The 22156-nt window shown below is 51.4% G+C and overlaps 1 protein-coding gene across 1 annotated transcript; it reads left to right on the forward strand.

Annotated features, from left to right (window-relative positions):
• Positions 1 to 15959: 15959 nt before the first annotated feature.
• On the forward strand, positions 15960 to 21893 carry LOC310918952 (uncharacterized protein). Its single transcript, XM_083878002.1, has 4 exons — positions 15960 to 16202; positions 18090 to 18300; positions 19842 to 19900; positions 20886 to 21893. Exons 1-4 carry the CDS (start codon positions 16037 to 16039, stop codon positions 21005 to 21007), a joined length of 558 nt encoding a protein of 185 aa, XP_083734128.1. The 5' UTR covers positions 15960 to 16036; the 3' UTR covers positions 21008 to 21893.
• Positions 21894 to 22156: the final 263 nt, after the last annotated feature.

Consider the following 22156-nt stretch of genomic DNA (forward strand, 5'->3'; position numbering starts at 1 on the left):
AAATAGCTCTGCAGGGCTGCATTATTATTATTATTATTATTATTATTATTATTATTATTATTACTATTACTATTATTATTATTTATGTTTTTTATCTCTCAGGTTTGGAGCTTCTGGGTTCTGTGGTTTCATTTTTGTTTGCCTGTTCTTCAGGGGGAATCACAGTTTGATGTCCTGAGTGATGAGTGAAGCCTCCCAGGCACACAGAACTTCCTAAAGCCTCCATGGGGATGGTCCAGGCTCTCCCAGATCCCAGAGCCACCTTCTCCAAGCAAATCAATCCCCAGGAATAAATTCAGGAGGGAATGGCTGAGCTGGATGCTGCAGGATTTCACCTCCCAGGTCAGCTTTAGGCACTAATTAAAAAATAAATAGTAAAAAAAGGACTTCTTAGAGGCGATTTTACCCCAAACCAGAAGGGCCAGGATGTAAAATGCTGCTGAAAATAGAACGGAAGAGGAATTTGGCAAAGGGAAAATCCCAAACCTGCAGAAGCCTTCAGAGGATTCTTGTCAGGAGGGAGTGAACCAAGACTGTTTAAAATGATACAATATCTGCTGGCTTTTCAATGATAATGGTCCCAGGAATGGCTGATCTTAAACCCTGTCTGCAAAATGCTTTTGATGTAACGAGACAAGAAAGGTTTCAAGATGTTACTGCAAAATTCATGAGTGTTTTTGAGGCACAGGCAAAAATAAGAGTCAATTTAAAAATACCCTGGGTTTCTTAGCAAGAAAACAGTTCCTGGCATGGAGCTGCAGTGAGAACTCTCCCTCCACGAGGAAGAACACAGAAACCCAGAAAAGTCAGAACTCAAAATGCTCATTTGGGATTGATCTCTGCTCTGGAGCTGAGAAATCACAAACCATGGGCTCAATGAGGTTTCTAGGCCACGCTCCCACCCGTACAAAGGCTGCTTTAAAAAGGGAGTTTGTGCAGCTCCTCTGCAGCAGGGGAACCCCCAGCTCCTGCTGAGCACTGCACACACACCTCCAGCAAAAACATTTAGGGAACTGGAGCCCCTGAAGCACCTGGGGGGCTGAATTTCCTTGGCAAAGCCCTGAAATCCCAAAGCTGCGCACGTGGGTACAAAATGCCAAAGGAAGGAGGCCCCAATCTGCTCCCAAAAAAAAGACTTTAAGGGACAAAATAATTTCAGGGTTTGGGGTTTTCCTATCTCCTGCAAGAAAGGCTGTGGGAAAAGGCACGTGGCACTGAAGGGAGTGAAAAATTCACTCTGAGCTGCCAGGAGTTCATCAGGAGCTGCTTCATTTGTGGCCCTGTGCTTTCGTCTGGTTTTCCCAGTGTCAGAGCCAGTGGGGCATGGAAAACACCAAACGGGGAGAGAAAAGCAGAATGTGTTCCCCCAGCAGGGCAGGGATGGAGTGAAGAGGGAGGAGATTGGACCCCCAATGTCCCTGAGCAGCCTGTGCCCCTCGTGTCCCACCCCAAAAGCTGCTGGCCCTGCAGAACCTGCAATATCCCTGAGGCAGGAAAGAGAGACCAAGGCTGAGCATGGGCCCAAGGCTGTGCAGGAATGGGGTGTCAGAGCTGCAGTGAAGGTCCCACTCAGCACATTCCCCACTCCTCCTGCTCCTCTCCCCAGCCCTGACGGAACCCCACAAACCTGCCCAGAGCTCTGCAGGAACTCCCTCAGCTCATTCCCCTTCTCTCCAACTCCTTAAACCTTAGGAACTAAACTCAGCCTTAGGAACTAAACTTAAACTGAGTTCTGCCCCTTTAATCCTCCTGCCCGGAGTGTGTGAGAAGAGCAAAAATACCCCTAAAAAAGCAAAAAAGAACCCCAAACCAGCAGCGTTTGCTCCTTTCAGATGAAGGTTCCAGAGGCAGCTGGGCTGGAATCAGAGCAGCAGGGATGTGAGCGAGGCGGGGCAGGGAAGGAACCCCTCAGCCCAGGGGAGAGTGCCAGCCCTGCCTGCCCAAAACCCCACCCCAGCCCCTCCCAGAGCCCCCAGCCTCCTTCCCCTCCTCGGGACCCGCCGGATCCTTGCCCTGGGAGCCGCTGGAGCTGCTGTGGGTGGCTGGGAGGGTTCCCGGCTGCACTGCCCAGAGCAGCTCGGGATGCTCGGGAGCACCGCTGGATGCTCGGAGCTGCACATCTGGAGGGGAGTACGGCGCTGGCTGGGCAGGGATTGCCATCTGCCGGCACCCGGGGGAAGCCCGGAGCCCTGCCCGAGCCTGGGGCGAGGGGAATCCATGGAATCATCGCGGGGTTTGAGCTTGTCGGGGATCCCAAAGGATCCTCACAGCCGGATCCCCCCGAAGCTGAGGGAGGAATGATTCCCTGTTTGGGGGCTGAGCACTGGAGGTGCTGCCCAGGCTGGCCGGGGTGTCCCATCCCTGGGGACATTCCAGAGACAGCTGGACACACCCCTGAGTGACCCTGCTCCGGCGGGGACGAGGATGAGGAGACCTCCGGGGGTCCCTCCCAGCCTGAGCCCCTCTGTGATCATCCAGCCCGGAGTGATGGGGGGCACAGGGACCTCCAGCCCTGGAGATGCTTCCAGGGACCCACCGAGTGCCTGAGCCCCGGGGTGTCACCCTGACAGCCTTGGGATGTCACCCAGGCAGGGATGTCACCCAGACAGCCCCAGGATGTCACCTGGCAGGGATGTCACCTAGACAGAGATGTCACCCTGGCAACCCTAGGATGTCACCCAGGAAGGGATGTCACCCTGGCAGCCTCAGGATCTCACCCAGGCAGGGTTGTCACCCTGCCAGCCCCAGGATGTCACCTGGCAGGGATGTCACCCGGGCTGGGATGTCACCCAGGCAGGGATGTCACCCTGGCAGCCCCGGGATGCCACACTGGCTGGGATGTCACCCAGACAGCCTCGGGATGTCACCCAAGCGGGGATGTCACCCAGAAGAGATGTCACCCAAGCAGAGATGTCACCCTGGCCAGGAATTGCCATGGAGACACAGCGATCCGGAGGGGCAGCGGGAAGGGCCGTCATTAATTTAAGGCATTAAGGACAATTACAGTTCATTAACCGGGGTTTTTGTTGAGGTCACAAAGCAGATTCTCACCCCATAAAATCTGTCCGTGGTGCTGCAGGTGAGGTTTGGGGAGGGAGTGGTCCTCGGGGAAAAAAAAAATAAACTGTATTAAGGAGCAGACACAAGCAGCAAATCTCATTCTGCGGCAGAAGGATTTATCTCCTGTTCATCTGAAATAAAACCCACGGCCTGTTAATCCATTTCATCCCGAGCAGGGCCTCAGGAGGGAGGGAGGGAGATGGAGATAAAAGGCTCTGGTTCGTGGCCGTGGGCAGAGATGGCCAGGTCAGGATTGATAAAGGGCTCCCCCAGAGCAGGAAATCCATCTGCCCTTTTATCACCACCAGCACCAGCTCGGGCCGGGCTTTGGAGGTGCCCTCCAGCTCAGGAAGTCCTTAACACACTGAATCTGAAGGCAACACTACATAAATTCCGCTTTTGCATCTCTAAATATTCATCATCAAAAGCAGGCTGGAGGATCCAGCCCAGGAATTCCAAACCCTGCCCATCCCTGCCCTGCTTTGAGCTGGGTTTAACAGCAGCAGTTCCTGGCAGGAGCCGTGCTCAGGGAGTTTGTGCCATGGTCACTTTTAGGGGGTCACTTTTGGGGGGGTCTCTGGCCCTCACAACCCTCACAGGGGATATTTCCTCACCAAAGCAGGAACCCAAGGGTCCAGCCCCACCCTGAGATGGTCTAAACTGGAATTTAATTAGGTCACTCTCCGGATACATTAAGCCCAGATGTCCAGATTCAGGAGATTACAGATTTATTGGGCATTGATTAAACGAGGAAAAAAAAAAAAATCAAATAAGAGTCACAGCTGAGTGCTGCAGCCATGTGCCAGCTCTCCCTGAGGGCAGCTGGAGCAGCCTATAATTAATATTACACAGTCCTGACAGGCAAGATAAAAGTTCTGGCCAGGCCGGGGTGTAATTTAGGATCTATTTATTCTCCAGCAGAATTTATTAACTCGAGCAAAGCCAGCGCAGGCAGATTTGTGGCTGATTTCCCTGCAGAGGGTGTCAGGAACACTCTGCACGTGCTGCTCTCCTTCCTTAAACGTGGCAAAAAACGCTCGACCACCAACACAGGTGAAAACCCAGGGAGAATTCCCAAGGATGGATCCCCAGGGAGACACAGCAGCACCTCCTGCAGCAGCAACTGCTGAAATAAAAGTTTTACAAAGCTCTGGCATCAATGCTTTGATCCATCAGAGCTGCTCCCAGCACTGCCAGGGACCGGGAATTCTGGATCCAGTTAAATCTGTGGAAAAAAAAAAAAAAAAAAAAAAAAAAAACCCACACCAAAAAAAAAAACACCACCCCACTGAGCCCAAGGAGCCAGAATTGCAGGAGGAGTGAGCAGGAATGGCTCATTTCCTGCTCCAGCATCCAACTCTCCTGCACATCTGGGACAGATACTGGCAGTAGTAGTAGTAGTATTAATATTAGTAGTCTTAGTACTGGTATTTTAATTTAGTAGTAGTATTAGCACTGATATTTTGATTTATTAACAGTAGCATATTTGTATTGGTATTTTAACTTAGAAGTAGAAGTAATATTGGTATTTTAATTTTTATTTATTATTATTATTAGTAGTAAGTAGTAGTAGTAGTATTTATATTTTAATTTTTATTTATTATTAGTAGTAGTATGTAGTATTAGTAGTACCAGTATTGTTAGTAGTATTAGTATTAGTGTTGGTATTTTAATTTTTATTTAGTAGTAGTAGTAGTAGTATGTAGTATTAGTATTAGCATTGGTAATAGTATTAGTATTGTTATTTCAATTTTTATTTATTATTAGTAGTAGAAGTAGTAGTATTACTATCACTAGTACTAGTATCAATATCATAAATACTATTAATAATATTATTGTTTCATTTTTATTTATTATTAGTAGTAGTATCACTATTATTAGCATCATTATTAGTATTAGTATTGGTTTTGGTTGGGGTTTTTTGGGGGTTTTGTTGGTTTTTTGTTGTTGGGGGGTTTGTTTTTTATTTTTTTATTTTTTTATTTTAATTTATTATTATTATTATTATTTATTTTTATGGTGCAGCCACTCCGGGCCCTGCACCATCTCCACCCACCTTTCACAGCCCACCCGCGGTGCCATCCTGGGGATCCTGCGGCTTCCCCGCGTTCCAGCCGTGCCCGGGGCTGATCCCGGTTATCCCCGAGCTGCAGGAGCAAAACCCCAATTCCAAATGTTGATAACAACAACTATAATAGATCCCCTTTGGCCCTCGGAGTCCTCACTGCCATGAGCTCATTAACACCTCTCGAGCCTTTGTTCGAAGCGTCTGTAAAGCCTCCCCGGAGCTCCGGGAGCAGCTTTTCCAAAGTTATTTCTGCCCACGAGCTCCCGCCTCCTCCTGGAGCTGGGAGAGCAAAGGGAAAGGTGAAAATTGGGTTCAGGTAGAGCTGAGGTGACCCAACAACTCCTCTGGTTCTCCGGGCTCCACCCTCACTGAGAAACTTTCTCTCGGAGCAAATTGACGCCTTTGTGGTTCATTTAACTGAAATAATAAAATAAATCTCCCAAAGAATCTCTCTTTAAGGCTGTCCTAAGGGACAGGAGCTGCTCAGGGGGAATTCGGGATAACTCCCACCTCGCATGTGCTGACTCAGCCTTTCCCTGCATTAGGAGGGGGTCAGGAGCCAATAAAAATCCATTTACACCCAGGGAGCACCTTCCTCACCCTGCTCCTCTCCCACTCAGCATAAAGAATTTATCAGCAGGGTTTTTATGGAAGGAAAACCCCGGTGCCCGCCCCAGGCAGGTCCCCAGGATGCTCAGGGACATCTCAGGCACCTGCAGAAAGCCGGGAGAGAGGAGGAATTCCTGGATTTTTCTGCCTTAGAAACCTTGAAATCCAAGGAAATCTGGCAGGGAGAGGGAAAAGGGGGAAAGGGAAGGGAAGGGAAGGGAAGGGAAGGGAAGGGAAGGGAAGGGAAGGGAAGGGAAGGGAAGGGAAGGGAAGGGAAGGGAAGGGAAGGGAAGGGAAGGGAAGGGAAGGGAAGGGAAGGGAAGGGAAGGGGAAAGGGAAGGGGAAGGGGAAGGGGAAAGGGAAAGGGAAAGGGAAAGGGAAAGGGAAAGGAAAGGCTCCATGCCTTGTTTTCCCCCTGGTCAGGCACCATCCCTGCTGTCCCTCCTCCTCTCCCTGCCCTGCATGATTCATGCAGCATTTAAATAATAAATTGCATGGACACTGTGGAATTTATAGCACTCGGAGAAGGTGATTAACCAAGCACTGGATAATTCATACCAATGAACTTGGATCTGACAGTGGGAGGATTTCACTGAGGGTTTTAAAAAGAGTTTTAAAAAATCCAAGGGTTGCCAGGGATTTGCAATATTTAAGTGCTCTGTGTGTGTTTAGAGTGAGAAGCTGAGGGTGATTTATGCAGGGTGACACTTTGGTCTCAGCTTCCCAGCTCATAACCTCTATAAACCAAATTATAATGATTACAGGGTCAGAAAAGGGCCAGAAGGAGTGCCAGGGTAGGACAGGCCAGGAGGAAGGCACAGGTCGCCTCTAAGGTCACAGAAAAAGTCACCAAATATTCGACACAGAAGCTGCACTTACCCAAAACTCACAAGAAATGAGTTTGGATCTCACAGCAGCTCGGTAATGATCACTGAAATGGAAAAAAATATCAAAAACCAAAGTTTAAAAACTATCTCTACTAAAAAGAGCTGCTTTACCTGGAAATTCCTGGGTCAAAGCAATCAGGAGAGAAAACTCAGGACAAGGCAAACTCTGCCTCCCTCTGGGACATGACAGGAGTTCAGAAATGCCTTCCAGGGAACAGGACCGTGTACCTGGAGCAGGCTGCAGAGCTGAACTGCAGCCTGTCGGGTCACATCAGTGTAAATCCGGGTGAATAAACAGCTCTGCTCCCTCTCCAGCTCTGCTAAAGGGAGCTCTGGTGCCCACACGGGCTCTCCCAACAGCGCCAGACATTAGTTTAGTTTAGTTTATTATCAGTCATTCCTGGATGCTGCTGGGCCAGGGGAGAGGGGGAGGATGAGCCCAGCCAGCCCTGGAGCTGCTGAGCTGCAGCAAAGGGAACCACAGCAGAGGCACCAGGGCAAGGCTTGGAGCTCCTTCCCTCTTTCCCCTCCATCCTGACAGAGTTTAAACTCCATCTGGATGGTTTTAATCCCCACTGCTGGAAGTCTCAGCTCGGGGAAGGGCTGGGCACTGAAAGAGCAGCCGTGCCCTGGAGGCACTGGAGGTATTTGGGTAACATTTCGGGGAGCTCAGCTGCAGCCCTGCCCCAGAAATGTCACTGCCCCGGGCTCTGCCAGCCCCATCTGCACCAGGAGAGGGGGAATTTGTTATCAGACAGGCTCCGTGTCCAGAATATCTGGGGCTGAGCCAGGGCTCTGCTCAAAATCAGTGAGGAGAGCAGGTGTGGAGTTCTCTCTGAATTCTGGGAGCAGCCTGTTCTTCTCCTGAGGTTCTCCTGCTCCTCTGTCCTTCCCCAGGGAATCTCCTGCTCCCCACAGCCCTGTCCTTCCCCAGGGAATCTCCTGCTCCCCACAGCCCTGTCCTTCCCCAGGGAACCTCCTGCTCCCCACAGCCCTGTCCCATTCAGCTGCACCAGTGCCCTGGAAAGTCCCCTGTCCCCCGTCCCTTTACTGACCTGGCTGCTCCTTGTGTCCCCAGGGACAGCCAGAGGGTTGTCAGGCTGGGCTGGGCTGGGCTGGGCTGGGCTGGGCTGGGCTGGGTTGCCAGCCAGGGCTGGAGCTGCTGCTGCCCCTTCCTTTGGGAATCTGGGCTCTTCATGGCTTCCCTTTTCTGCTTTCTCAGTGTGAGCAGTTCCACCATTTCAGGAAACGTTTTATTTGCAGTGCCAGCCTTGCCTTCAGTCCCCAGGACCGAGGTCCTTGTCACTTTGGAGATCCCAGCGATTTGACTGCTTTGAATTCATTTGTTTAATGAACCTCAGGGGGCCACTGCACTAAAGCATCCCCAAACAAGTTCAGAGCTTTGCAGTTCCTCCATTAATTAGGGACTCCTCTGGGGCTAAACACAAGAGTTCTGCTGCTGTGTTTGAAGCCGGCAGAAAGCCAAGGCAGGGCTGAATCTCCAGCTCAAGTGAAGCATTTTTAATGTTTTTCCTCCTCTATTTTCTCTTCCCTCTCCCCAGTGAGTGCAGAGTTGCCAGGCACAAACACAAATGATCAGGTCAAAGTGCTCTGAGATGGGGAGAAGGGTTTTAGCAAAGCCTGGATGAACCAGCCCAGTTGTGCAGGGCTCTCCTGCCCTTGCAGTGTCTCTCCCCCAGGGCCTGTCCCCAGTGCCTGGGCACCCACTCACTGCTGAAGTGTCGCTGTAGGACATGAAAGAAAGACTCCAAATATTTCAGCAGGCAAAGAGCACAGAAAAAAGGCTTTATTGTCTAATTCTCACTGCCTTTTATAAGGTGCTCCCATCCAGACTGAACATGGTTGGGGAATAGGAACGACACCTCTCTGATCCCATGGGTTAAACCAGAGAAACAGCAAAACACCACCTGGAGAAAGATTGTTCTGAGAAAGGAGAGTTGTTTGCCAGGATTGTTTGGAGAAGAAGCTTTCTTGGGAAATTTTTCCTTGGGACAAAGTCAGCAGCTGCCAGCAGGCTGAAATCTCTCAGAGCCACACTAAAGGCTCCTGGAGCTGCAGCTGAGGGCTCAGATTGATCCTCAGGAGCTGTCCAGGAACAGCCAAGCTCAGTTTGTGCAGGGTCAGAGCAGCTGCTCAATCCCACATAGACAGCACAGGCCACACTCTGCATCCCTCACAGGGCCTTAGTGTGGGAAACCAGAGGTAAAACTCTCCTTTTAAAGTGCCTGGGCAAGGTGGGAGTCTCACAGCTGAGAGATGCAAGACAAAATCCACTTGTAGTGACTTTTCTCAATTTTCCCTTTATTTAATGCAGGAGTTTCCTCTTTCCCTCTTTTCCTTTGCCTGCTTGGCCCTTGTCCTCCAAAAAGTGAAATGGACATGTCCTGATTAAAAAAAAAAAAAAAATCCTATTTTAATTATATTTAAAAAATTCATATTCATAAATAGAAGGAAATCAGGAAAGAAATTGGTATCTCTTGCAATTTATCACAGCAACTTCATCACCCCTCAGATCTCCCCCAGAAGTAAGAAAGGGGCTGCTCAGAATCCACCCTGTGGTGCTCAGGGCACCCAGAGTCCTGCAGAATTAATTGCCAGGCACATTAATTACTGATGAAATAGGAAATCCCCAAATGCCATTAGGGAGGGATGATTAAACACGCAGCAGTGATTGGATCCATCATCCTGTCAGTCACCTTCGTGGTGCTCAGGTCCAGAAGGACAAATGTGCCACAGGAGGTAAATAAATGTCCCAGCAGGGAGCTGGGAACACCTCCCTGGGATGAGGCTGCAGATTCCTCAGCCAGGACCACACATCTTGGCTCTGCAGCCAAAAAAAAATGTTCATTTTCCAGCTGGGAGCTGGCAGCTGTGGTGGCAGCATCAGGGTCTGCTCCATCTGCCCCACCCAGGGAAAAGGAACCAGGCAGGAAAACCTCCCAGGTCCTGGAAATTGTCCAAGAGGGGAAACCTGGAGCTGGGAACGGGCTCAGGGTCAGGGAGGACAAACCCTGAGGTCCAAGCCAGGGGTTTGCTCACAGAGCTCTCAGTAAGGCACAGCAAGGGGACACGGGTGGCACCAGGGGATGGTCCTGGGATTGTTAAAGTGCTTCTGCTCCTTTGCTGCCTCCAGCCGAGGTTTGCGCACCAGCAGGGCAGTCTCTGACCCCGCGGAGGCAGGAAGGGAGAGCAGTGACACACAGAGACACTCCTGTCCCCAGCCCTTGGAGCCAAGGCTGCTGATGGAGGAACCAGCCCGGCCAATTCCTGCCCTTGCAGAGGGCTGGGATCAGAACTGCTCCTGCACACCGGGGTGTCATGGACATGTCAGGATGTGAATCAGGCACAGGAATCGCCTTTCCTGGGGGTGCTGAGCCCTGGCCTGGTGGCTGCAGCCAGGACACCAGAGCTGGCACAGCCCCGGCTCAGCCCCGGCTCAGCCCTGGCACGGTGGGAAGCTGCTGCCCTCTCCTGGGCAGCCCGGCTCCGCTGGGGAGCCTTTTCCCCCTTCCAGCCGCTTTTCCCGAGGGTTTTCTCCTGTCCCAAATGCCACCCCCGGCGCCACCTGCGTGTCCTGCAGGTGGCACTGGGGCAGCGCCACCTCCCCTCCCATTGTGTGACAAACACAAACAGCCCGTGTGACACCGGGACAGGCGGGCACGGCTGTGCCCCGGGCCCTGAGTGCAGGAAAACTCCCGGGAGTCACAGGGATCTGTGCCCTGTCACACGAGACACCCGGGCAGGCTCCTGTCCCCTCCCAGGGCTGGGGAAACAGGGATGGGGCTGGGGACACCAGGGATCCATCCCAGGGCTGGGGACACAGGAGTGGAGCTGGGGACACAGGGGTGGAAATGGGGACACCAGGGATGGAGCTGGGGACACAGGGATCCATCCCAGGGCTGGAACAGGGAGGAGTGGGAGCTGAGCCCTGCCTTGGGGAGAGGATACAGCCACAGAGCTCTGGGCAGCAGTAAAATGGATATTTTTATCCCTAAAGGTGTGAGGGGTGTTGCTGTGCTGCAGCAGAGGCACCAGCACAGGCAGTGTGGGGCTGTTCCAGGGAGGCTCTGCAGGCACAGAGGGAGAACAGAACTCTGCTCCAGCACTGAGGGCTGGTCTGCAGGGTGAGCCCAGAGCTCCAGCTGCACAGAACAGGCTCCTGGCTGCTGTTTCTGCAGCCAGGGACCCTCTGCAGGAGCACAAAGGAGCAGGAGAATCCCCTCGTTAAGCTGCTGCCTTTGGGGAAGCTCCTTTTGACAAAACGTTCGTGGTTCCTCATTCCCCCCTGCCCTGCCCTGCCCTGCCCTGCCCTGCCCTGCCCTGCCCTGCCCTGCCCTGCCCGGGGGTTACGAGGGGGCTTCCAGCACCTCAGCCCTGCACAGAACAATCCCCCTGTCCTTATCCCAGCCTGGATAAAGCCTTTTATTCCTGCCAGGCCGGGGCAGAGCCTCGGGGCCGAGGATCCCTCCTGCTGCCCGCGGGGCTGGGCCAGCAGAGCTCGGGGAGCGGCTCGGAGGAGTTTCCCCGCAGCCTCCCCCCGCCCCCCATGCAAAATTCATCCCACACCTCATTTGCAACTCCAGGGCAGCCACAAGGCCCTGCCTGTTTGTCCCTCCTGGCTGGGGCAGGGCTGGGGTGGCTTTGTGGAGCTGAGGACACTGCGGGGACACTGCGGGGACACTGAGGGGACACTGAGGGGACACTGCAGGTACACTGAGGGGACACTGAGGGGACACTGCAGGGACACTGCGGGGGCATTGTGGGGACACTGCAGGGACACTGCTGGGACACTGCGGGGACACTGAGGGGACACTGCTGGGACACTGCGGGGACACTGCTGGGACACTTCAGAGACACTCCAGGGACACTGCAGGGACATTGCAAGGACACTGCAGGGACACTGCAGGGACATGCAGAGCCCAGTCCAGCTCTGGGAACTCGCCCCACAACCTCCAGCAGGACAAGGAATCCTTTCAGCCAGCTCAGCACTTCGAGCAATAAAACAAAAAAAACCACCTTCACCCCACATTTACAAAACACAATATTTGCAGAGCAGGCCTGTAAATCGCAACGGTTCTTCACCCAAAGCAAATAAGCCCATAAAGCCGAGCCGAGGAGCTCAGGGCAAACACGGCTCCCTCTCCTCGCCCGCGGCTGGGCAGAGTCCACGCTGTGCCAGGCAGGGCCGGGGAGGGGACAGGAGGGGACAGGAGGGGATGGCCCGATGTGCAGGGTGATTGCAGCCCAGACCAGCGCAGACAGAGCGCTCCCAGCAGCAGGAAATGGCCCAGAGAGAACTCCCTGTGCCTGCCTTCCCCTGCCTCACCTCCTGACCCAGCCGCAGCCCCAGCTGCTTTCCCTGCGCTTCACATTTCCATGTTCCCGGGCAGGTGCTTGGGCACTTGTTTATTCTGCTTTATTCTCTGTGACCGCTGCGTTTTGCCCTAAAAACGCCTCCCCCTCCTTTGCCATCCCTGGTGGGAGGAGGTTTGGGTTCCCCGGCTTCTGCTCTTCCCAGCCTGCTGCAGGGTTCCAGCTCCGCTCCCCAAGCCCAGCCCCGAGTTCCGAGCGCTGCTGTGCGCCCGGGGACTCCAGGGATATTCACTGAACTCGTTTAATATTCATTTAACTCGTTCCTCTCGCAGATCCAGCAGGGGCAGGGAGGGGGAAGCAGAGCACTCTGTGCCAGCCAGGAGGAAACCAGACGAGCTGATAACTCCCGTCTGGTTGCCGAGAGCGAGTCAAACCCCGAGCCATCCCATCTGGTGTGCAGCCAGGGAAACACCCTGCACCATCTCCAGCAGTCCCCTGGATCAGCGCTGGGGCTGGGGAGAGCAGCAGCTGCTCCTGCCCTGAGCCTGTGTTTGCTCTGGCACCCAAACCCGGACTGAGGATCTGTCTGGGGCCACATCCTGCATTCCCCACCCCGCGGCTGTAGCCCTGGTTTGTGCTTGGCATGTTTGTTTTCCTGAAATTCCTTTCCCAGGGAATTTTCTGTAAACAAGAGAAATGTTTTAGTAATGGCAAATTTGTTTAGATATTTTTTCCTAGGAGGGGCTTCTTCTTGATGTCCCTCTGGTCTGAGCAATGTGGTTGAAGAGCTTTGTCTTCTTGTCACCAATTGAATTGGTCTGTGTGAAATGGTATAAAAAGAGAGACACATCCCAAAAATAAAGGAGTCACTTTTTCAGCCTTCTGAAATTCAGAGTCTGTGTTGTTGTGGTGTAAAACAGTCACAGGGCTGCTCCTGTGCTGGGCTCCTGCTGCCCCTTGGGCGCTGCTCCGAGCACTCTCAGCCCTGTCAGCTCCTCTCCAAATATCCTTTGGGCGCTTCAGCAGCTCAGGTCCCTCTGTAAGACACAAATCTCCACAAACAATTTTCTGTTTGCTGCCCTTCCTCCTCTGGGCCTCACACCCGTTTGATTGGCTCTGTTTCAGAGGGGTTTATCCCTGGCTGAATTAACAATTGTGCACTCACCTTTAGGGATAAAAATATTCCTTTTCCTGCTTCCCAGAGCTCTGTGGCTGTATCCTCTCCCCAAGGCAGGGCTCAGCTCCCACTCCCCCACAGGACATCAACCTGTTCAACAACCAACACGGAGCAAAAGCCCCAGAGAGCAGATCATGGAACAAAAATTGTCACTTCCACCAGCCCTTGCAAGGCTCTCCTCAGCCCTGGGGAGGTTTTTGTAGCAACCTCATCCTGCCTTTCCTCTGCCAGGTGGAATTCCCTGGGAGAGGGCAGGACACAGGCGGCTCCTGCCCTGTGACACCCCGCTGAGTCACCCCCACCACCCAGAGCACGGCACAGAGCTTTTGCAAGGAGGATTTACATGAAACTGCCCAGGGCAAACAGCACACGAGGGAAGCTGGGCTTGCAAAACCCTCTGCTCCCATTTCCATTTCTTTTCCCCATTCCCAAACCTTTTCCCCATTCCTTTCCCCATTCCATGTGCTCTCAGGTTCCTGACATGCCCCTCATGGTGCTCCCAGAGGTTTTCCAGCAGTTGGGAAGTGCAGTTCCCATTCCCAAGGAGCTGCAGCCCGAGGGCCCTGGGAGGAGCTCTGTCCCTCCCAGCCTGTGCTGACCCTGGGCACAGCCCAGGGAAGATCCCAGAGGGGCAGAAAAGAAGATAAAAACCACACAGAAATGAGGCTCTGCAGGAGAATGTGATCCTGGGAATTCAACAGACATGAAAATCTCCCCTTTTTTTGTCCAAATTTACCTTCAACCAAAGCAGCATCACTGAACATCCTTCCAACACATTTTCCTGCTGCTCTCTTTGACCTGAATTCTAGTCCATCCCATCCCACTCCATTCCATTCCATCCCATCCCATCCCATTCCATTCCATCCCATTCCATTCCATCCCATTCCATTCCATTCCATTCCATTCCATTCCATTCCATTCCATCCCATCCCATCCCATCCCATCCCATTCCATCCCATTCCATTCCATTCCATTCCATTCCATTCCATCCCATCCCATCCCATCCCATTCCATTCCATCCCATTCCATTCCATTCCATTCCATTCCATTCCATTCCATCCCATCCCATCCCATCCCATTCCATTCCATCCCGCTTCATCCCATTCCATTCCATTCCATTCCATTCCATTCCATTCCATTCCATTCCATTCCATTCCATTCCATTTCATTCCTCCTTTTCCTCCCACTTCTGCTCAACCTCTGTTGGAAGTATTTTACACAAGCCCAGTGGGTGAGGAGCTCTGGGAAGATGAGGGAAGGAAACCCAAACTCCCACTCAGGCAGCACCAGTGACTCAGCAGGGCCAGGGAGGAGGAGGAGGATGAGGATGGAGTGGGCTTGGCAAAGCCACACCAGGAGGGCATCAGAAACGCCAGTGAGATTTGTCCCCTTCTCCAGGGGAGGAGCAGAGGGTGTATTATTAAAAAAAAAAAAAAAAAAAAAAAAAAAAAAAAAAAAAAAAAAAAAAAAAAAGAAATCAGAAAAAAGAGTGCCCAGGCATTGGAATAATTTGCCCAGAGAGGTGGTGGAGCCAGGGGATGTGTCAGGGGGGGTGTGGGTCAGTCTCTCCCACCCTCGATGATCCCGGGGTTCTCTGATCTGCAAGGCAGACAGGGAGAAAGGAGAGGCCATCCCCTTATTTTGGGGGGGATCCAGCTCCTCTGAAGCCCCTGCATTGCTGATTTTGGTTGCTGGAGGCAGTGGGAGCAGCTCCGGAGCCGTCCCGGTGCGGGGCCGGTGACTCAGGACCATCACCTTAATTACCGCCCGTCCCACACGCCGGGTTTCGCCCCGGCCCGACTCTGCCCCTTCCCAAGGAGGTGGAAGGTGAGCGGGAGGAATGTCTCCTGTGACGGGGACAGGGACAGGGAAGTGCTGCCCTTGTCCCCAGCGCTGATCCCACAGCGCTGCCCCAACAGCTCAGGGAGGACTTGCAAAATCAGCCTCGAAATCAGCACCAAAATCAGCCTCGAAATCAACTCTAAAATCAGCCTCGAAATCAGCACCAAAATCAGCCTCGAAATCAGCACCAAAATCAGCCTCGAAATCAGCTTCAAAATCAGTCTCCAAATCCGCCTCAAAATCAGCATCAGAATCAGCTTTGAAATACTTCAAAATCAGCTTCAAAACATCCTCAAAATCAGCTTTTAAATATTTCAAAATCAGTTTCAAAATCAGCCAAGGGCATGGAGGGCAAAAGGAAAAATCCAGGAACTCAAGGGAAAGAGGAACTCGAGCTGGTTTTTTTCCTCATGTGATGCTGTTTGAGGTGCTCAGCCGAATTTACTCGAGGGGAATCACCCCAGGGCTGTGTCCCCAGCAGGAGAATGTCCTGTTCATCAGTGAGGGGCTGGGAAAGGGGCTCAGGAGAGACCAGCTCCCAATAGGGTCTTGTCCCTTCGTGTTCAGCTTTTACCGAGCAGGATCAGAGGCTGAATTGGAGCATTTCCACAAGGATGTTCGCCCTGTCTGGGTTTTTTTCACATTTTCTGGAACTTTTTGGCCTTCAGGAAAAGCTTGGACCAGAGCTGAGAGCAAGACTGGAGATTCCTCCACATTTCCAGGGCTCCTGCAAGGGCTGCTCACCATCCCAAGGGACACAGAAATGCACAGAATCTGATGTCCAGCCCACAGATTCCTCAGGAACATCCCACTGCCCATTTTAACCCCTCAAACACGGGCTCACTCCTTTATTTTCACCATTTCCCCCGAGGCTGGGCAGGTAGGAGGAAGTGTCTCTATCAGTGAAACCTCCGGGGGGGTGTGGACGTGTGAGCTGGACGGGGAAAATTTGCATTTACCTCATCCAAACGGCGGGTTATAAAAGGGGCTGGAGGAGGAGTGAGGCTTTCTCAGTGCCCAGGTGCAGGTGGGTGAGGAGGAGGAGGCACAAAGGAGGTGATGGCAGTTTTGTTCCTCCTGTCACCGCTGCTGCTGCTGCTGGGGACAGTGGCCGGGCAGGTGGTGCTGGAGGAGGACGTGTGTCTTTCGGTCGGGAATGCCACCGAGGGGAACTTCACCGTGGAAACAGATCCTGGCACTTACCAGCCCAACACCACCTACCTGGGTAAGGCAGCCCTGGATCCCACTGAGCCCCCCAGACTGTCCCTCACTCCTGTGCTGCTGCTCAAACCAGGCAGCTGTGACATCCTTTTTCTCTTTTTCAAACTGGGGGAGCTGTAACATCCTTTTTCTACTTTTAATTCTTCTTCACTTCAGACAGGAGATGGATAAATGCTGCTTTTGTCGCCTCTTTGTTCCTATTTCATAGTTCTGTTCTCTACAGCTCAATCCCAAATTCTCCTCAGGATGGTTTTTTCCCGTCTTTTTTTTTTTTTTTTTTTTTTTTTTTTCCTGAACTTGCACGGAAGGAGCCGAATGCTCTTGAAAAGGCAGAATTTGGGGAAGCTGTTTTGTGGTTTGGTTCCCTCCCCTCCGCCCGGACAAAGGGGAAGAGCTGAGCTCACTTTGATGCTGACAAACGTTCAGCATCCAGGCTGGGAAATGGATCTCGGGCTGCAGAAATGGAGTTAAATGCCAGCCTGACCTGTGTGGGCCCTGCCACCAAACCTCCCTCTGCCCTGAGCCCGGCAAAACCTCAGTGCTGAGGGAACAGCGGAGGGGAAACCTCCTGATCCCTCCCTGCAGGGCAGGGGGGACAGAGTCCCTCAGCTCCCACCCAGCCCAGGCAGCACCCACAGCAGTTGGTTGGGTGGGTTTGTTGGGTTTTTTGAGAGTTTTTTGTTTGTTTGTTTTGTTTTTGTGGTTTTTTTTGGTTGGTTGCTTGGTTTGGGTTTTTTTTTGGGAGGTTTTGGTTTGTTGGTTGGTTTAGGTTGCTATTTTTGGTGGATTTTTTGTTGGTTTTTATTTGTTTGTTTTGGTTTGGGTTGTTTGTTTGTTTGGGGGTGTTTTTTTGTTTTTTGTGGGGTTTTTTTTGAGCACAGAATTGAGGTTTGATGCCTCACATCAGCTCCTGGAGGTTCTGATGGCCTTTGGCAGCTTTGGCTGGGGACAGCAGGTCTGTCCTGGGGGGGGCTGGAGGCTGGGAGGGACAGCAGGACACCCGAGGGGACATGGGCGGTCACTGGTGCTGGTCAGCAGCTCCTCTCTGACCACAGCCCGGGAAACCCTCTGACCACAGCCCGGGCAGGGTGAGGCACAGCCCGCCGGGCTCAGGGCTGCCCGCAGGATCCTCTTCCAGCCCTTCCCATTTGCATGGGATGCGCAGGGCTCTGCTTTGTGCCAGGTGTGGCCCTGCCTGAGCCCGGTGTGCCGGCAGCTATGGGGCGGGTAGAGGGGAATTTCCTCCTCTGCTGGGGGCAGATAATGGGGTTTTCCCTCCTGTGCTGGGGCAGAGCAGTTTTAGGGCACATAAAGGGGTTTTCCCTCCTATGCTGGGGCATATAAAAGGATTTTTCCTTCTGTTCTGGAGGCAGATAATGGGGTTTTTCCTCTTGTCCTGGGGGCAGATAATGGGGTTTTTTTCCTCCTGTAAAGGTTTTTTTCCTCCTATGCTGGGGCAGAGCAGTTCTGGGGCAGGTAAAGAGATTTTTTCCTCCTGTCTTGGGGCAGATACTGGGGGTTTTCCTCTTGTGCTGGGGCAGACCAGTTCTAGAGCACATAAAGGGGTTTCTCCTCCTATGCTGGGGCATATAATGGATTTTTTCCTCCTGTCCTGGGGCAGATAATGGGGGTTTTCCTCTTGTCCAGGGGCAGGTAAAGAAATTTTTCCCCCTGTTCAGGGGCAGAGCAGTTCTGGGGCAGGTAAAGGGGTTTTTCCTCCTGTTCAGGGCAGGTAAAGAGGCTTTTCCTCCTGTGCTGGGGTCAAACCCCCAGTGCAGGCTGCTGGTGCCGCTGTCACCACAAGCATCACTCACCTGTGTGAGCAAACCCTGCGGGCTCGGGGTCCTGGCAGGGCAGAAATCTCATTTTGTCCACCCTGCTCATTCCCTAGTGAGAATAAAGGATGACAGAAACCACAGCAGCAGCTCGGGGCACCTCCTGCTGCATGCCGTGTCCCCCCAGAACGACTCTGTGGGGCACTGGGAGGAGGGAGCCACGGGGAACTGCAGCTTTGGGGTGACGGCAGTGCTGAACATCAATGAGAGCACGGCCCGCTGGACATCCCCGGACAGCAGCACCAACCTGAGCTCTGTGCACATCAGGTCAGTGTCTGTTCCAGTTATTGCTTGTCTGTGCCCTCCAGCTGGGACACAACCCACAGCCAGCCCCTCCTCCAGGGCAGGCCTGAGAAAAACCTATGCAGACCCTAAAAATAAGTTGGGGGGGTTTGTTTGGTTTGTTTTTTGTGGGTTTTTTTGGTGGGTTTTTGGGATTTTTTGCCCTGGTTTTTTTTTTGTTTTTTTTTTTTTTTTTTTTTTTTTTTTTTGTGTCAGAGCCAGGATTAAATGCTCGGGAGATGCAGTTTTTGTGTTCAGACTCAGTGTTTATTAATTCTTATCTATAGCACAGTCTCAGGAGCTGTGAACTCTGCTAACAAGGTAGAAAATGGCTTTGTCTCCAACTCCTTCCAAGGTCTTTTAAGCCCAAATTCTCTAATTAACAAAGGACACTTAAATTATTTTTACTTTTAACCCAATAACCAAACACCCATCATCTGCAACGTGGATTATTCCATCCAATTACAAGAAACCACCCAAATCCATGAAGAAAAGGGTGAAAAAAAAAAAAGTTAGCCAACACCCTAAATCCTCCATGTTGCTTTATATATATTACTAAATACAACATAACATAGTATAATATATTATTATATAATATACTATAATATAAAATAATATATAATGTATAATATGTTATATAAAATATATATTATATTATGTTATATGTTATATATGTTATATATAATATATAATTTTTATATTATATATATAGAATGTATTTTTATATATTGCTATATTCTAAAACCTCAAACTAAGTTTTCCACCCTGTGATATCACACACTTCTATCCAAACCCCACACCCACAATCCCAGTGCTGTCGCTCAATTTTGGGAGCCTTTTCCACAGCCTCAGGTCAGTGCAGTGTTTGCTTGGGGGAGTCAGTGCCTGTGAGCACAGAAAGTCTGGAATTCTCCATGCCCAGGGCTCTAACAGCCCCCTGTGTTTTCTCCCTCCCTTTACTGGGGAAAATTGTGCTGCCAAAAGCCACACCAAGTGTGCTCTGGGAGTTTGCAGACTCTCCCCTGGACAGAAGTGTGAATTAATTCAGTGGGAATGGCCCGGCCATTGTCCAAGGGAAGCCTCATCCTGCTCAGCCTCAGCCGGGGGAGCCAGGACAGCCCAGCCCCTGGCAGGAGGGTTCTAACCACAGGAGCAGATGGTTCCCAGGGAATTGTCACCCTGCCACCAGGCACCCTCAGCCCAGCCCAGAAATGGGATGGAGAAACAATTTCACAGGTTAAAAATACCCCCAAAAAACTCAGTGTGGCTGGAGGGGAACATGAGTGAGCTGAGGATGGCTCCAGAATTCAGAGAATCACCAGGTTGGAAGAGACCTTCAAGGTCGAGTCCAACCCAGCCCTGACACCTCAACTAAACCCTGGCCCCGAGTGCCACATCCAGTCTTTAAACACACACAGGGATGGTGACAATTCCTGTCCTTCATCTGCTTTCACTGTCCCCTCTCCATCCCACATGAGACACTCAGCTTCTCTCCCTTGAATTTGTTGTCCTCTCTCCTCCCACAGGGTCTATCTGATCTTCCCTGGTAACATCACCGAGCTCAAGATCCACACGCTGGACACAGGTAAATAATGTAAATAATGTAAATAATGTTCATTTCCAGCCCTGGGGAAGGACACACCCAGCAGGGGCTTCACTCGTGCTCTGGGCTTTGGGGAGAGGGCAGAGAGGGGTTCGGGGTGCCTGGAGCTGAGGGATATCCCACATCTCCAGCAGTCAGGCAAAGACAGAGCGTTTTCAGGTTGTAATTCCAACTTAAAACCTTTTCAATCTTCCTTTTTTTTTTTTGCTTTAAGGGATGTGAGACAGCCACAAAGCAGAGACCAAGGTCATTTATCTCTGCAGGGACTGGCACAGGGGTGGATGGGGAGCTGTGGCTCTGCCATCAGGGACGGGTTCTGGTATCCACAGAACACCAGTGAGGAGGAGGATGGTGTATTCAGACATCCCACTCCTCCACAGAGCGTTTGACCCCTCATTCCTGGGAGATCAGTCTGGGCCTGGTGTGAATCTGGTATTTTTTGAGCTTGAGAATTGCTAGCTCTTCTCAAGGGACACTTTTTTAACAGTTTTCTTTGAGAAGAGCTAGCAATTCTCAAGCTCAAAAAATATCAGATAAAATATCAGATCCACAGCCTGATATTTCTGGGTCTGAGGGATTTCAGCCTGCTGGCAGCTGCTGACTTTGTCCCAAGGAAAAATTTCCCAAGAAAGTTTCTTCTCCAAACAATCCTGGCAAACAACTCTCCTTTCTCAGAACAATCTTTCTCCAGGTGGTGTTTTGCTGTTTCTCTGGTTTAACCCATGGGATCAGAGAGGTGTCGTTCCTATTCCCCAACCATGTTCAGTCTGGATGGGAACACCTTATAAAAGGCAGTGAGAATTAGACAATAAAGCCTTTTTTCTGTGCTCTTTGCTTTCTGAAATATTTGGAGTCTCTCATCTTTCTTTTGTGTCCTACAACGACAAGATCAGAGTTAGGCACAACCTCCTGGAGAAGGTCTCAGCTGTTAAATCGATTTGTAATTGATTTATTTTTTCCATTGCAGGGGCTCAGAGCACCATGTCTCCCTCCACCACCACTCCCAACTCGGTGTGCAGGGCTCAGAGCAGCTCCCTGCTCCTCCTGCCTGTGCTGCTGCTGCTCCTCTCGGGCACCCTGCTCTCCTAGGGAGGGCACCCAGCTCTGCTGCCCCTTTTCCTGCTGGGCAGAGCCGGGGCTGAGCTGATTGACTCAGGAAAACTGTTCACTGCTGTGTGTCAGGGTGGTCAATGCACTTCCACAGGAAATAATAAAGTTTTGTGTGGTCTCCCAGCTGATCCTCCCCTGCTCCCCTCGCCCACAGCCTCGGCAGAAGGAAATATCTCAAGCAGAGAACCCTCTGGGCTGGGTTTCCAGACACAAAAACGGGAGAGCAGAGCCAGTTTCTGGGGCTCTGTGATCTCCTCAGCACCTGGGGCTCTGTGAAGCACAAAACGCCCGAAGGGAGGAGAATTCCTGCTCCTCTCAGGCCACCAGAGCTGCTGAGAAGCTCCAGGAGGGCTCTGGGTTTGCCTCTCCATCCCCTCCTGGCACTGCCCCGCAGCTCAGGGGCAGAGCTGAGCCTGGGGAGGGAAATCCTGCCCAAAACCCACCTGGGAACCTCCAGGGCAAGGCCAGGGAAAACCAGAGTGCAGCTCAACCTGCACTGGGGGAGCAGGGCAGGCTGGAGATCCTCCACTCCAACCCCCGGTAATTCATGCTCCATGTTGATATTTGGTCCAAAAAATCGCCTCAATTTTGTTCTTTCAGCAGATCACAAAGTTTCTCTTTGTTTTCCCTCTATTTAATTTTTATTTTTCTGGAAAGGCGAGGTGGGCATTTTTTTTGTTCCTTTTTTTTTTTTAATCAACAGCTGATTTTTTATGTGGGCCAATGGATGTCTTGATTTCATTGTCATTGTTTGTATTTTTATATGGGCAAAAACATTTATTTAGTAATTTTCCAACTTGTGGGAAGCAATTTTTGTTTTTCCCTTAAACCAATCTAAATAAAAGAATTAAAATTGGTTCTTGGACCTCCTGGGTTTTTGTTTGTTTGGTTTGGTTTTTTTTGTTTGCTTGTTTGTTTGTTTTGGGTTTGGGGTTTTTTTGTGGGTTTGTTTGGGTTTTTGTTTGTTTGTTTGTTTTTTGGTTTTGGTGTTTGGTTTGTGGGGGTATTTTTGTGGGTTTTTTTTTTTTGTTTTTGTTGGGTTTTTTGTGGGGGGGGGTTGTGGTTTTTTTGGGGGGGGTTGTGGGTTTTTTGTGGGGTTTTTTTTGTTTTTTTGTTTTTTTTTTTTTT

The sequence above is a fragment of the Zosterops lateralis genome (genome assembly GCF_965231275.1).
Source record: "Zosterops lateralis genome assembly, chromosome: 25".
NCBI lineage: Eukaryota > Metazoa > Chordata > Aves > Passeriformes > Zosteropidae > Zosterops > Zosterops lateralis.